The sequence below is a fragment of the Rhizomucor pusillus genome (genome assembly GCF_041956525.1).
Source record: "Rhizomucor pusillus strain CBS 183.67 unplaced genomic scaffold VTP01scaffold_26, whole genome shotgun sequence".
Classification (NCBI taxonomy): domain Eukaryota; kingdom Fungi; phylum Mucoromycota; class Mucoromycetes; order Mucorales; family Lichtheimiaceae; genus Rhizomucor; species Rhizomucor pusillus.
In genome coordinates this window covers 133,110-149,147 of record NW_027192168.1, presented here as the reverse complement: position 1 = coordinate 149,147, position 16,038 = coordinate 133,110, and the positions used below count along the sequence as shown (strand labels likewise).

At 44.8% G+C, this 16,038-nt stretch overlaps 4 protein-coding genes across 4 annotated transcripts; 2 read left to right on the top strand and 2 right to left on the bottom strand.

The window, feature by feature from the left end:
* Positions 1-566: 566 nt before the first annotated feature.
* On the bottom strand, positions 567-2,387 carry VTP01DRAFT_5891 (uncharacterized protein; the record flags this gene model as incomplete). Its single annotated transcript, XM_069384731.1, has 5 exons — positions 567-885; positions 971-1,038; positions 1,130-1,917; positions 1,993-2,046; positions 2,129-2,387. The coding sequence occupies 5 exons, from the start codon at positions 2,385-2,387 to the stop codon at positions 567-569; spliced, it is 1,488 nt and encodes a 495-aa protein (XP_069234935.1).
* Positions 2,388-7,780: 5,393 nt separating this feature from the next.
* Positions 7,781-9,279, top strand: VTP01DRAFT_5890 (uncharacterized protein; the record flags this gene model as incomplete). The annotated part of the gene is made up of 3 exons (XM_069384730.1): positions 7,781-8,401; positions 8,466-8,658; positions 8,729-9,279. 3 exons carry the CDS (start codon positions 7,781-7,783, stop codon positions 9,277-9,279), a joined length of 1,365 nt encoding a protein of 454 aa, XP_069234934.1.
* Positions 9,280-10,057: 778 nt separating this feature from the next.
* Positions 10,058-13,438, bottom strand: VTP01DRAFT_5889 (uncharacterized protein; the record flags this gene model as incomplete). Its single annotated transcript, XM_069384728.1, has 14 exons — positions 10,058-10,181; positions 10,250-10,371; positions 10,424-10,621; positions 10,685-10,956; positions 11,018-11,155; positions 11,220-11,338; positions 11,392-11,635; positions 11,691-11,865; positions 11,918-12,532; positions 12,586-12,693; positions 12,758-12,874; positions 12,934-13,168; positions 13,235-13,279; positions 13,338-13,438. The coding sequence occupies 14 exons, from the start codon at positions 13,436-13,438 to the stop codon at positions 10,058-10,060; spliced, it is 2,613 nt and encodes an 870-aa protein (XP_069234933.1).
* Positions 13,439-13,873: 435 nt separating this feature from the next.
* VTP01DRAFT_5888 (uncharacterized protein) lies at positions 13,874-16,034 on the top strand (the record flags this gene model as incomplete). The annotated part of the gene is made up of 11 exons (XM_069384727.1): positions 13,874-13,953; positions 14,006-14,112; positions 14,172-14,218; positions 14,280-14,379; positions 14,436-14,554; positions 14,610-14,666; positions 14,723-15,040; positions 15,112-15,306; positions 15,361-15,492; positions 15,559-15,673; positions 15,733-16,034. The coding sequence occupies 11 exons, from the start codon at positions 13,874-13,876 to the stop codon at positions 16,032-16,034; spliced, it is 1,572 nt and encodes a 523-aa protein (XP_069234932.1).
* Positions 16,035-16,038: the final 4 nt, after the last annotated feature.

The window sequence follows — 16,038 nt, the reverse complement described above, 5'->3', positions numbered from 1 at the left end:
ATATGCTCGGACTTTATTGCATGAACGTGTCACAGCTGTAGCAAGGTGAGTAGCACGAAACATCAAAATTGCAGAACAAGGTTGAACAACCGATACACAGTCAGACAGATGAAACAATGGAAAATTGGAAGATGTGAACTTTTTTAATGTCCAAGCCGTTGCTGCTTCGTTAGATGAGGAAACAAGAAAATAAAAAAAGGAAAAGAGAAGAAAGAAAAAAACAAGAGAAAGAAAACAAACATACAAAGAACTGTGCGCATAACAGCAATGAAGGATGAAAAGATTCTAAAGCGAAATGAATCGAAATAAGAATAGGGTTGAAAAAAAGGGCCTAATTGTGCGCGTGTGATGTGTGTGCGTGTATATATGTGCGTTGTGTGTGTTGTTGTTGTGTGTGTTTTCTTTTAACAAAGACCTAGAGAACGAAATCCCAACCAGCAAACCGAGGTATAAGAAAAGTAATGGTATCCATGGAGAGAGGAAAAGTAGCCTCTCTCCAGTAATTTTTTTTTCTTCTTCATGTTGATGTTGTTGTGATGTGAAACAGAGGGCGGACCACTGTTTCCTTACTTTGTTCGTCGCCTGGCTTTTTTGTACCGGTGACCGCTCGTGTCACCACGGAGTTGCCCATCCGCTGCACTTTGTGCATCTCCGTCTGTATCTGCTGCAAACATAAGAGCGTTGTTGTTTCCAGCAGCGGTGGAGGAAGGCGAGGCGAGCGATGAGGATGAGAAGGAGGACAAAGAGGATGCGGACGAGTGCCGTTTGGGGCAGTAGCGATACTCTGGGAAGGCTTCCTTGTGCGCAATCTTCTCCTGTTCGGCCAGATCATGCCATGGTTTCTTTTCTTTCTCCGTCAATCGAGCCCAACGCCGCGATGCACGTCTATGTTTGATGACACGTAAATAATTAATCAGTACAACAACAAAAAAATAACAAACGATGAGGATGATCAAACGGGGATGCTTACTTTGAGATTTCCTCGGCACGCAACGTGGGGTCCTGGGACTTGAGTGCCTGACCGTAGTGGCATCGGAACTAAATGAAGCGAACGGGGTGAGAAAAGAGGGAAAAAACAAAGTTTTAGACTGCAACACAAATACGGCGGGTTACATGGCAAAATACGTACATGAATCCATGCGTTGCGTGGTCTTTTGATGTGAGCATTCTTAGTGAGGAACTTTGAGTGATCGATGCCGGAAGAAGTGGATGGCCTTTTGTTTTGCATCACAAGTGACACAAGATTATTGTTTCGTTGCTGCTCTTCTTGTGCTGCGCGGTGGTGCGCATCGGCAGAAGCTGCCGCGAGTGCCTCGGCAGCGATCCGAGTGGCTTCGTCCTGCTCCTCCAGCAATGCTTCGTCGTCGCTGCTGGAGGTACTGTCATTGGTGGACGAGGATGACGAGAGGGAGCACGGGGGCGGTGTTGATGGATTGTTACGCAAGCCAGAGTAGCGAAGACATTTGAGGAATGCTTCTGCCACAGCTGACCCAGGGTGGTGCTGCACGGCGGCAGCGGCTGCAGCGGCAGAGGCGGTTGCCATGGTGGGCGACATGGGAGAATATTGCGCTTCAACGTCCTCTGAGCGATTGTGTTCAGGACCCGAACGCACTTCTTGGTCCGCTGGCCGCGGCTGGAGATACGGAAGCGGTTGTGAGGAACGACGTGCGGTGGGTATCTGCAGAGTGGGTTTGCTTGGGAGCGACCATCTGTGATGGTGATGTTGCTGCTGATGGGAATAATGATTATTTGAAAGTTGCTGCTGCTGCTCGGGAGAGGAAAACGATTTCTCTTTGAAGGAAGCGAAAAGGTGGGGTCGGAAGGCAAGCTCGTACTGGCCGATACGATGGTTATCAAGCTGCGGGGCTGGTTCCAAAAAGGCAGGAATAGGTGGCGAGTGACACAAAGGCGGCAGACCTGACGGAAAAAGCAATGAAGATGAGTTTTGCTTGTTCCTGATTGCAAGAGTCAAGTCATCTGGTTGCTGCTTGCCTTGGTTGGACGGTTTGTCGCCGGAGTAAGCAATAAGTGTGCGTGCTTGAGAATCTAGAGAGAGAGAGCAGGCAGCAAGTATGTAAGCTGCTTGTTTTCTCACCCCACTTCTAACCTTCCCCCCTTATATTATTACCTCTCATTGGCATATCCACGATAGGTGGCAACTCCGGCCGCGCTGCTGCTTCTTTGCCGGTGACCATCGGACCATGCATGGAAGACGGGCGGCTTTCCGATGACGAAAATTGATGGCAAAAGGATGAGGATGATGCGTGCGACATAGGCTCGGTTTCCGCCGAATATTGCTGGGTAGCAGAAGCAGCAGAAGCAGCAACAGGGGCAGCTGCCATATCAGAAGAAGGCATGGGCAGCGACGAGCTCAAGGATACCTCCATCATCCTTTGGTTAGCAGTAGAAGAATACAATAGATAGAGAAATGTACAAGGGTGTGGAAGAAGGGAGGGGAGAAAGAAGAAAGAGAAAAGAGGAAGAAAGAAAGAAAATAAGATCTGACAGAACGGAAGCAAGAAGGAGTGCAATAAGTTGTCCTAGGACACTCAAAGAAGGCCCATTTGGACTGGGGCTCTGAACTGACTTTCAAAAGGCGTAAAGAGATTCTGCGGCCACAAGCAAATGTATTGGGAGCACGACCTTTCAGACAGCAGCGTTCGGACTGTCGCCCTTCCTTTTCATTGTTTGACTTGCCCCGGGTTAGCTTGCTGGGATTTTTTTTGTCCTCGTTTTCGGGCTGTGCTGCAGTCAGGACAGAGCTGATCACCCACTGTATAAGTCGTTAATATATTATTTGCTGACCATCTGCGAATACGATAGGCTGGCACTGCAGTCGGTGTGCGACAACAACTACCAGACAATGAAGTTGCAGACCCGACTTGTCAAACATGCTGATGAGAACCGCACACTCTATTCAAGATCCTCGCTTTGGAAAAACCGGTGCCCATGAAAACTTTGGATTAGACTTCCGATTTTAAAGTACATCCCACATACATCTTCACTCTTTACTTCACTCGAACCCACCACCAGTAAACATTCCCCCTTTTCTCGCTATGGATGTAAACCATCGACCCCTTCACCTACCTGGCAACTATATTCTCGTTATTACTATTATTACTATTGTCATTGTCGCCATATTTTTCAGGTTGTCTAACAACAATGCGGAAAGTCAGGTCCCAAACGCGTTCCTGTCCATTTCCCGTTAAGCGGGTAACCTTAGTTCCGTAATTGCTAGCCATTGGAGGACTCTTTTTCTTTGCTGCAGCTGCGCTCCAATTTACAACAAAAAAACAAAAAAATTAACGCTAAATATCCAAAGTGATCTACCCCAACTTCGACTACTGCTTTTATCTTCACTTTCTGGCTGGCTGCTACGGATGAGTCTGCCCAGGTCTAAGAGCATTACTGCACTTGTGATACTCAAAGTAACACACTTTTGTAAGCACGCGTGCATATATTTGCCATTGATGACTCGATCTTTTTTTCTTTCTTTCTCATTTGTGCTCATGTCAGTCCATTGTCCGACCATTGTTAGATCAAATGACATTGCATATTGGAGCCCATGAAGGTTTAGGATTCTTTGACTTCTATTCTGGGTTCGGATGACCTTCCGACGACGCACAGCAGCGTATGGGCTGGATCAAGGGGTGGCACACGAAGGGGTAAAGGGGAGCACTCGGCACACAAGTATGCTTGGTCACTCACCCGCGCATTCACACGCTACCAAAATGTCTTCTCTCATCGACTTGGCAGAGTGTTGTGCCAGACTGACAAAAATTGGATTATTGGTAAGAGAAGATACTTTGTAAAGAAAAAATCGTCAATGGTACAGGAGAATGAGCAACATCTCCGTGTCCGACCTATAAAGGACAAAACAAGTACAAAGTAAATCACAGGGAAGGTTTGTTGCCCAAAAATCTTTCGGAATTGCTAACGGAACATGTAAATCACGCTATCCTGGGATGATTCCGCCCACAGCAAACCTCGTGCAATGGCGACCCATTGTAGTAGACATGTTGCAGGTCCGTAAAGCAAATCGACCTCAATATTCCCACTTCATTGGATGATATTGGGAGCACGTTGACGTAAACCAAGAATGGAACTTTAGGCACTGCCAATTCAGGGGAAATGTATCCACCAGCAGATATCAATTAGGTAAATTAGGTAATCAAGGGATGGGATACCACGCGCCGAGATCGGATCTGAGGATGAGAGGAAGACTTTATTGTTATGCTGCTATCATCTTTTTCGTAGCACGTTTTTAAAGTCGGTGTCTGATAGGCGATGAGTACCGTTTCAAGTTTTCTTTGAGAGCCAGGTTTGCTGATGATATTGAATGTAAATTCAGATCAGTAGCGGTGTAGATGTTGTACATGTTGAGCACAGCTTAAAATCACTCGGCCTTTTTAATGTGCTCTATTCTCGTCATGGAATGAGTCTCTGTATATATCATCATCGTTTGCCTTCAATCCTCATTCTGTACTAATGCTAGTGGCCCATTTGTAGTCAATTATCATTTTTAATACATATTGTGTCGTCTCTTGAGGATTGCTGAATAAAAGTCGAATCTCAGCATACTCCATCTATAAAAGGCGCAGATTAATCGATGATCTACGTACACAAAAAGCAGAGCGGGTGACAGAATATCATGATCTGGAATTAATACTGCCGTAAAAGACGGATGGAACTCTCAGCGAATAAGCTTGCATGCAGAAATGAAAAATCTCATCCGTTTCATGTGACCCTTATCGTTGACGACGTTCTCTTCTCTGAAATGTTTCATTGCTGACAGCAAAACGTTTAGAATGTGGGAAACCCGTTATTGTTTGCCGCAATTGGTAACAGATTTGCTAACAAACTCCAGACTTTGGGTGACACATACAAGCCAAAAAAGTACTATTTGACCGGAAAGCGTATGGAAATTGGCGACCTTAAAGGTTTCGCCGATGTTTATCCATCAGCTTCATCATCTTCTTCAGATTTTGATATTTCTTCCATCCGACTGTGCTGATAGTTCTGCTCCTTCTGGCCTCCAACTGAATCATTGGCTGACGAAAATGAAAGCATAAACTGACTGCAGCGGAAGAACAATGACTATTCTTGAGTTTGCGTCTTGTTCTTGGATAATCAGCTAAAGAAGCTTATAGAACCGGAACTGGAATCCTTTTGCTGTCATAATACAGCAAACTACCCATCGTCTCGTAAACCTTGGTACGCACAACTGTTTGGAAATGCTGAACTCAAAACGTTGCAATGTTCTGCGCAATAATACACTTTTTCCAAAAATTAATGTCGCTGCAATTTGTCGTTTTGGCGTATAAATGTATTATAAAATTTCACAAAATGGGACATCACTTTTGGGAAAAAGTGTACAGTACCCTTGTGTATCTGTGTTGCGAATCTAAGGAGATAAAAGATTTGTTGGCAGTCTCACAATATACCGTTGTCGTTTGCCTTTTCTGCATCAACGTCACCCTACAGTTGCATCTGATGCTTCCAGGTGCAGCATACCGTTTGATCATTAGTTTTTTGAGAGAGGAGCATATCCTTCTCGGCACCGCGTTATCCAACAATGAACTGATAATTGGCAAGGCAGACGTGATCCCGGTTGCCCAGTTGGTAATCACTTTAGCAATCACTGACTGCGTGTTAAAAAAATTCTGTCAGCATTCAGTTTTGTTAATAAGTAATTATGAAAATATAATCTAGCTCTGTATAGCTTTGAGAGTAATAGCTCTTCAGTCGTTATTTTGCACATGATTTAGTCGAGTTGTGTACTCGTAAATGGGACAGCTATTGTTGACCACTACTTGTAAAATTTCGCCAGAATGTATTCTTAGAACGCGTCAATCCAAACAGCCCATGTCAAGCTTGAGCTCTGTCGCGGACCTCAAGCAAACTCGGATTAGTCATGACTTCTCTGTCGGGATAGTTCGTTTTCTAGACCATTGTACTTTCAGCGGCTTGTTGGATGTGAGCAACGCCTATATCCTAGGTAGCTCTCAGTGCGATCCAGAGATGCTGAGATGTATCATTCAGTGCAACCTTTTGAAAGAATACACATTGGCTAAATTTTAAGGACTCTAACTTTACGTTCTGGCTGTAGCTCGATTCTGCCAGTAGGCAAGGGCTGATAACATCCCCAAATCTGGATGCTGTATCGCAGTCCGACTTCCCGAGGGCAACCCCTTGTCATTGGCATTACCATTGAATACACAGCTGTACAATTTCAAAGCTTGAATCCCTTCGAAACATATATGCAGATACCGGCCGTGAAGGACGATCACGGTGTCATAACTAGACTGCTCGCTGCTTAACCTATAAACGCTCGGTGTTTGATCTTAGCCGTTATTGTAGTACGGAATTGTCTATGTAATCTTGATTATCTGCAAGATACAAATGTTTTCGTGCCTATCCGAAGCGACGAAGAGAGCAATTTAAGGAGAAATCTGCATGTGAAGCTAGCGCTTCCGATTTTTCATCCAGCGTACGCGCTGATGACGGATAAACTGAATGTCAGCGTTGCCTTGCGCAAAACAGGTACTGCAAAGTGGTCGGCTTCTTGTTGTTGAATTTTAGGGAGTCATCACAAAAAACAAGATACGATTATGATTATCAATTAGCGGAGGGACATCTGCTCTCCTGTCTCCCGGCCAAATGTTAGGGCTAACAAACGACCGTCTTCTTATTACTGGCACTATGGGCACTCAATCTCAAAAGCCCTTGCACAGCCAGTTATCGTTTGCGCAACCACTTCGTTCAAAGAGGTAGCCATCAACACGTTCACTTTCTACAAATGCAATTTCTGTGCGCGGTTTCAAGACACTCGCACTTCCGATATGACTGTCCCCCAAACTTTTTTTTTCTCTATCGCCGGGTTGACGGGACTGAACGCATTGCTCAGCACAGCGCACTTCATTTAGTTTGCCACACTCGGCGCGCATTTTTTCCGGCATCGTAGACCATTTTAATTTCCGTACGCGATTGCTTTGTATCTTGATTCGTGTCTTGTTCCTCCTTATTGAGTGGTATCGCGTTGATATACGGATCAATTGATGCATTAATTAGAATTGATTAGATTTACGAAACAATTGCGTGGCTCAAGAGAAGGAAACAGGTTTCGATGAATCAGGCGTGGCTGTATGACCATTTAGAAATCCTCGCTGTAAATTATCCAAAAATAGAGAATTCTTTTTTCTCGGGGCCCTGGTTTAGCGAAAATATACACAAAAATAGTAAGCAGATGAGAAAATAGGAACGAATGAGCAGTGTTTACACCGAAGCATTGCTTGTTGTGCAAACGTGTGGCAAATCTAACCTTCTTCTCATTTTTACCAAGCGTGCATCAGTTAAAAACCATGCTGGAAAGGCGCAGACCCACTGCAAACAAACAATTCAGTGATTCAGGATAGCAGAGCATTATTCCCTCAGACGACGCTGTCCACGCGAGATATGATGCAAGGTCAGGATTGTTCCACAAGACAGTAACTGCGCGCGACGCTATTGTTGCTACTCTTACTCTGATTCGCGTTGTGGCGCATCGGCACAATTGCCCGCTATGCAGTTTCCATGTGTTTACCGATACAGGGTGCCCTGCGCCTTAACCTTTTCTCCTCTAATTCCCCCCATCGCAACCAGTTTCTGCGCTGGAGAGATGTCAGGATAAATTTAACTTGGTTGTTACGTTACAACTGGAAAACGGTAAAGCTATAAAAAGGGACCAATTTTTCTGCCTTGGTCATCTTTCTTAACCATTTTCTCTATTCCTTCCCTCCCAATGATTCTTGCAGACGCTTTGAAAGCATTTGCCATTGCGTCTTGCACCGGCCAGGTGCTCATGGCTTTCGGTCAATCTTCTGTAGCAACACCCACTAGCTCCGGATCCCCCAGCGCATTCTCGAGCGGTTCCATCCTTGCTGTTTCCTCGCCCACTTGGTTGCCCAATTTCCCTGTGCCTTCTGGCGTCGCTACCAGCTACCCATCCGGCCCTATCCCCACCGGCGCAACTCTCGATCGCACGACCTTGAATCTTACTGACTATCCAACCGGCTGGGAATCGCCCCCGACCGACCATCCCGAAGTTCAGGCAGTTATCAACGCAATTGACTGGTCGCGCGTCCCTAACGCAACTGTCCACAAAGCACTTTCCAACGGCGACCTAGACATGAACGGCTACCCTGACTCCGACCCTTACTGCTGGTGGTCCGACACTAATTGTGTCAAGCCTAAGGTTGACTATCTTCCCGAAGATATCTACCTTTGCCCCCGTGTCGGTGATTGGGGTTTGACGTACGATGACGGTCCGTTTAACCCAACCGGCGATAACACTACCGACAAGTATGCCGAGCCTGAATTATACAACTTTTTGGCTGCTCACAACCAAAAGGCCACTCTCTTCGTAAGTGATATGTAAACGTCATTGGTAAAAAGCGTAACATGGTATTCTAAACCATTCTCATTAGTACATTGGTTCCAACGTTATCACTTACCCCGCTGCCGCTCAGCGTGCTATCAACGATGGTCACGTCATTTGCTCCCACACTTGGTCTCACCCTCAAATGACTGCACAGTCAAACGAGAAGGTTGTTGCTGAATTGTACTGGTCCTTGCGTGCTATCAAGGAAGCCACAGGTGTTACTACCAGATGCTGGCGTCGTATGTATCGAAAATAATCTATGCATTTGCCTTCACAGTAACTTATGCATTTTTGCTCTTCCTACTTTAGCCCCTTACGGAGACGTTGATGACCGTGTCCGTGCTATCGCCTGGCAAATGGGTATGCGCACTATTGTCTGGGATGAAGACACTAACGACTGGAACATGCCTCCCGATGGCAACTTGAGCCCCGATACTGTCAACGGCTACTTTGAAGACTGGGTCAATGCTCGCAAGAACGGCACAGACAACCAGACTGGCCACATTATCCTTGAACATGAACTTAACAACTCCACTGTATCCATGACTGAAAAGTGGTTGCCCACTCTCCAAGAAACCTTCAACGTTGTCACTGTCCAGGAGTGCATGAACATTTCTCAGCCTTACTGGGAGACCAGCTGGGTGTACCCCACCGAAGCCAACCCTAACGTAACCTCGGCCTCTAGCTCTGCCGCTGCAAGCGCAACTGGTGCTGGCTCCTCTTCCGGTTCTTCTTCCGGTTCCTCTGCACCCTCTTCTGCTCAGGCCCAGCAAGATAGCAATGGTAGCAACATGATGCTTCCTGCCACCTTGCTCGTTGCCGGTGCCTCCGGTTTCCTCACCGCCATCCTTGCCCTGTAGACTGCTAATTAGTCATTTAATTAATTGTAATCTCATCATCTTCGGACAACACAACAAATGTATTGATACGAGTATATATACATATATATCCCTTCTATATTGTTCTATCTTTTCCAACAAACTGTAAAGCAACACACTTTTTAAAATTAGTCACGTTTGATTTTTCATTGTTATCCAAACTGGCAAAGTACAATATTGATGCTGTGAAGGCGAGGAGACTGACATAAATATGCATACATAACACATTCGCGCTGCTGTTTATATATTTGTTATTTCTTTTCTTGTCTTCCCTCCTTGAAACATCATCTTCGTGAAAACAGTTGATATGACCATGACGTTATGTATGATTGGGATCCTCGCACGTTCCATATACGGCACCGTTGTAACGCCGGCAATACAATCCTCCTGAGCACACCAAGTTCTGACTGCACACTGTATAACACAGCAAATGTCAGAACAAGGGCACGTATCTGCGTGAAAGACTAGCACTTACTCTCGTGTAGTGATGGGATTTTGGGTATTTCAACTGCGTTTACTGCAAGCGATCCGAGCAAACCGAGGATAATGACAGATACTGACTTCATGTTTTCTGATCTTTCAAGTAACAGAGAAAGATAGAGTAACATCTTTTTATTCGTATTTTATACATATTTAACTCGGATGCAATGTGAATGTTCATGGGACTCACGTCCCGATCTAGCAACGTGAAGTTCAATATTTAACCAGTCAGGAAGATGAGGAGAGAGTGTGAGAGAGGAGGCAAAGTCATTACTTTTTTTCATCGGGATCTATCTGTATTGGTTAAATGACCAACTGGTAGTAAAGTGAAGCGCGGTACTTGAGGTGCTAACGGCAAAACATTGTGTTGCTGCTGTTGGTGCGATGTGCTTAGTTTCCGAGACCTAGTGATTCATGTTTTTGAGTTCTTTCTAGTCCGCCAGCACATTTTATGTTGGAGATTGAACATTACTTGTCAAAGGTGTCACGAGTAGGTCGAGTCAATACTCCCAAGATCAGTGTTTGTCTCAAATAAAAGTTCTCAACACAGGGCACAAAGTGCGGTTCAAAAGCCGCCCAGTTGATAATATCCACCTACTCAACATTAGATTATATGATATTTCATCCTACAATAGCTCCGTCTTACATGTTTTTTAGCCTCGTCGATGCACTGTCTGAATTGCGATGTTACAATGCCATCTTGTAGTACCATATTCATAAAGTAGCAATCAAACACAAGCTGGATCGCTCCTTTTTCCGATATGTTGGGTTTGGTAGCGTGAAATTCCAACAAACTCTTAAACATAGCATCCGCCAATCGTTGCCGGGTCCATTGCATTAGCATCTATCAATTATTAACAGCCGTCAGTATTTACTACGCAAATGATTGTGAACACGCCCATTGTACCTTGTCGAGCAGGCTGCTGTTAACTCGTTGCACCTCCTTGCATACTTGGTATATCGTCGCCTCGATATCATTGGTTGCCTGCGTCGGTAAAACGATATCATCAGCAAATTTATTCCACAAGAGGATCTCAGGACATGTGTCGTCCCATTTAGTCTTTGCAAGCGCGCTTGATAAATTCTTTGCAAACTCTGTCGCAAGGTGCGAAATCCATGATTCGTGTGCCATATGAAAAGTATCCAATAGATCTTTTTGTAACTGAGCATGTCTAGGGTCTAAGTGCCTAAAATCAGTAACTTCTGGTCTAAATAAAAAATCTAGAGTTTGTCCTCTAACCTCGGTTGATGCCACTTTGTAGTACTAGGAAAGAGCCATGCCCAAGCTGCGCGGAGACTGTGAATATCATCTCTAGTTCTTTTGATCGAAAGCCGATTGCACGTGCCAGACGACCGAGAACCAACGCGACATCGTTTGCTATATTTTTCAGGATACGTTAGTCCACGCGTTAAAAAGAGGTATTCTAGCAGTAGCGATTTACCTGCTCTGGGATCACTCCAGCTAGTCACTTCTTTGATCAAACCTCGTAATTCAGAAGCATATCGCGTAATACATCGGAAACATTCATCCTGGAAATATTCCAGGATCATATCGATATCCCTGCAAAATCTGTTATTTCAATCCCTTTCTTTTGCACCTTGAGTAAAACTTACGGTTTATATTGCGAGCTTCGCTGCATACTGCTTTGAGCGGAATATGACTCCATGTCGCGTCTCATCACAGCGAGCATATCCTCCACGCCATTAAATGCATTGTCAATGTAGAACGTATGGTCATGAGATACTTGGGCAATCGCTTGTTTAAACTTTTTGATTTCGGAATTTGATGGTGAATCAGAAAGGTTAAAGGAGGCCAACTTGTCAGGTCCGGACCAGATGGGCAAGGTGAGATAAAAGTCTACAAGAATATTTCCTTTAGCGTATGAACTTCATTTTCGATCGAACATCATTACCTTTGACTGGGCGCTTGGTATCCTTATCAACTAAGCGAGGCCAGAGTGTCTTGTGAACCTGGTCTATTATCGATTTGCAGTTTTCGTCAATCAGACGTTTGGCGTGATTGTTAAAGGCTTCACGGAACATTGCATCCCATACAGAGTAGTTGTTGCCTAGCAGACCCTCGGATATCTAAAGCACCTAATAAGCAACGATAGAAATTAAGAAATACAAGGGATATTACCTGTTTCCAGGAAGGAGTTTGGTCTCCCAACGTCGTGTTACGTTTCTTGGCTGATCCTCCGGTCTCCAAAAGCTCAAATATACGAATTTCAACATCCACCAGTTCTCGATGGCTCTCCACTTGCTGTAGTGCAGATGGAAGGTGACCTTTGAGCAGTTGCTCAACTCCTCGTAGCCAATTACGTGCGTGTAATTGGGCTTCTTGAACTTTCAAAGGTACACCGGCATCCACCCTCGGGTTATAATTCAGTAATGAATCAGGCAAATAGCGTAGGAGCAAGAGTACATTGGTGCTCGGTGAAAATATTTGAGTGATGGCTGGTAAAGAAGAAGTGTTCGAAGCTGCAAAGCTTTTCTCAAGTCCTTCAACTGTCTGCGTCAACAGGTCGTTTTGGACGAATATTTCGTAGGCATGCATCGTCGTACGTTGTACGATTTGGATGATTTCTCGCAGCTGAAAGATTAACAGAGATTCTCCACCGGAGCCGATATGCTGAACTGCCGAGACGAGCGTGTCTTTGATAGCGTTCATCCGTGCCTCAAAGAAAAGCTGCAAAGACTCACTGTACGTCTGTCCCTCCAGCAGAATAAAAGCTGACATGGTTTCTGCTATTTTCTACAGCCTTGTGTAAGACTCGATGCTTGACTCAATATTTCAACCGCCTTTACCTTTGCGTCTTGTTCCGGTTGCCGTAAATGGTTCGTGGCTCGCTGTATAATCAGCGGCAAAAAGAAGCTGACTGCATCCCATTGCCTTTGGATAACCGGAAACGCAGCCTGCGGTTATGGATAGTCAGAAATTTGAAGATAATATTTCTCCAAATTGCATGATAACACTTGCATTGATGTCTAATGTTTCTACATCCAACTCTATTTCAAGGTACTCGTATAGAGCACTGGCTACGGTATAAATCTGAGCCGCTTCTAAGTATCGATGGTGTTCCAGCGATCGCCATATCTAGAGTTTCCTTCGTCAGCACTCTAACATGGTATACTACAGCGTAGCAATTTCTGTACCTGCTCCGGCACATCTGCCAACGATTTGATAAGTGCCGCTAATATGTAAAGGGTTCGCTGATCCTTTGCACCCGACTCTTCTTGACTTTGTCTCGTTTGCATTTCTATTTTCTGTCGAATGCTGGACACGTTGCAGAAATTCTGCATATTTTCAAGCTTGCCCTGTATCGAGACAGCATCTTTGCTCATCGCAATGATGGCATCGGCGGCCGAGATCAGATCCAGGTACTGCTCGCTTATTGGCACTCGTATGTCAGAGACCCATAGGTCTTTGCCGCGCGTGATCCTCTTCCATAATTACCCAACCATCGCGCGAAGCTCTTGCTTGCGCTTCTCAATCGTCTTTCTGTTACAAGTTTATGCATCAGACAAGCAACAAGCGATATGGCTTTTGCGCAAAGTACCTCGTTCGCTTCTCGATACCACGAACTTCGGCGACGCTTGCTTGCGTAAATATCACATCGGGATCGTTGGGTAGTTCGACATTATTCGAGTAAGTCGCCATTGAGCATGGACCGGGCTAAAACGCGGTGACAGTTTGCTGCACTGCTTCAAGAGTATCCGAAATCCCGCTTATGGAAATCGTTTGCCCCACTGACGATCCTCAGTTCAGACCGAAGTTTATGGGGTGGCACTACAGAGAAAAGTAATAGTCGATCCGACAAGCAGTGAAGACATGTATTTAGAGAGAGAGAGAGGAAGAAAATCAAGAGAACTGGTCAGCGTAGGATGTCGAATATTCGACACATAGGAGATTGCTCTGCTATATATTGATCATGTTCCGTCTACGTAAAGACAATCATTGCATTACACGTATTGTTATAGTCGTATTATATTGTGAGATACTGGAAGAAGGGACCAGGAATCATCGTTTCCATTTGCCATCCTATCCAAGAATTGATCCTGTAAATTTTATTTAGGCTTTCTGGGATGAATTTGAATGGACAGCTTTTGCAGCTCCATGTCAAAGGAATGGGTGAACGTTTATCTGCGATCTTGCTACAGCGATGACGGTGAAAGGTAGCGGCTTGTCGAGTATTTTCCTTTGGCGTTGCTAAGTCGCTTGCTGTAGGTTGGCGCAGCTATTCCGTCTCGCGTTTGATCGCGCGAACGATCACTTTGATCTCGAAGATCTAGACACACTGTCGACAATACTGCTAACTGGCGAATCCGGTACTGGTAAGGAAAAAATTTGATTAACTTGCATTTTGTTTCGGATGAGTGACGCAGCATGTCAGGCAAAACTATGGCCATAGAGATGCTTGCGGGAGCATACAACGTGAAGGTACATATTATCAACGTAAGATTTCGTGGAGGAAACACGTTTTTAACTTTGTACTGTGTAGGTGGTCAAAGCGTCCCTGGGTATGTTAGCAGCAAGGCACCAGGGACAAATCATCAAAGGACTAGAGCGACTTCTTTGGGATATGAAGGACGATAGTTTATGTCAGTCCGATGTACGACAATGGTCAAGGACGAGCTTTAACTGAGATGATCTTTAGTGCTTATCGAAGATGTTGATCTATTTTGCCCGGCAAAGGATCAGGACTCTAGTTTCTTATCCGTTTTATTTTCATACTTGGAGACACATCAAAGCACGAGTAAATCAAAATTGGCTGTAGTAAGTGGATATAATCAAGCAGTGTAATTCACTTTATTCATCCTGGGACATACAGATAGCCACTTGTCGCGATCCGTCTAATATTATCAAAGCTGCCCGTTACCTGTTTAATGTATGTACGATAACTATTTTTCAAGATTCATATGAAAACATTGACCTGTCCCAAAGGATGAGATTTGTTTCCATATACCCACGCCCGAGGAAAGATTCGCAATGTTCAAATATCTTGTACAGCAACTACATCCATTGGATAACGAAGTAGAGATTTTGAGACAAAGTGCGCAGGCTCACGCTTTCGTCGCTGCTGATCTTGCACGATGGTGCCGTCTGGCCCAGGAACTAGCGCTTGCAGAAGGGAAGCCTGTATCGCAGCGACACTTTGAACAGACGCGGCGCAACGTTCGAGTCTCCGGTTCCCATGCTTACATGGCAGAAAGACCTGAAACTGTGCGTTGGAGTGATATCGGTGGATTGCAGGAAGCAAAGGTTAGCGTCCCCTTGAAAGGATTCTATATTTGCCACTTTGCCACTTTATATTAACGTTCGCCCTGAACAAGCGAGTACTGGAGGAATCTGCAGTGTGGGTTTATAAGCACACTGCTGCGTATAAACGTTTAGGTGTACGTCCTTCAAAAGGAGTCTTGCTATTTGGGCTTCCCGGCACAGGCAAAACACTGCTTGCTAAGGCTGTTGCGACAGAATCATCCGCCAATTTTTTGCCTGTCAGTATTCCAGATATTGTCAAAGGCGAGGTAGGATGCTTGAGTACTTGTCAATTAAATCATCGCTAACACACTCTCACCTAGGTGGGCGAGAGCGAGAAAGCTGTGGTCTCCATCTTCCAGACCGCCAAACGCTGTAGTCCTTGCGTAGTTTTCCTGGACGAGCTCGAAGCTATTTTTGCATCTCGTCAAACCAGTGGTGATGTTGGGAAGAAGGTAATTTCGGAAAGTCGTACAATTACTAGATAAAGTTATCGACACCTGATTAAATATTTTCAATAGCTTATTTCCCAATTCTTGATCGAGATAGATAATTTGGATGAAGCAGACGAGAATGTTATTCTTCTAGGAGCAACAAATCATCCTGACGCTATTGATCCATCTATCCTGCGGCCTGGTTAGTGGATTTTACTTGTCATCAAGTGGATATATAAATACTGACTCCAGCTTGAACAGGACGTCTGGATCGCATGGTGTATGTAGGGCTCCCAAAGCAGGATGAAAGATTAGAGATTTTGAAAGTTCTTGGACAGAAGACCAAGCTTTCAGACAATGTGGATTTGATACCCATCGCAGCACAGACCGAAAACTTTACAGGCGCAGATTTGAAGGCGCTAATGCGCAAGGCAGGATTGTTGGCTTTAAAAAGAAGGCAATTGACCGTAAATCAAGATCAAGGTCAAGCACTGAATGTTGAACAGCAGGACATTCTAAATGCCATACATTTTGTAACAACATCGTCCATAAAATATCATTAGCAAT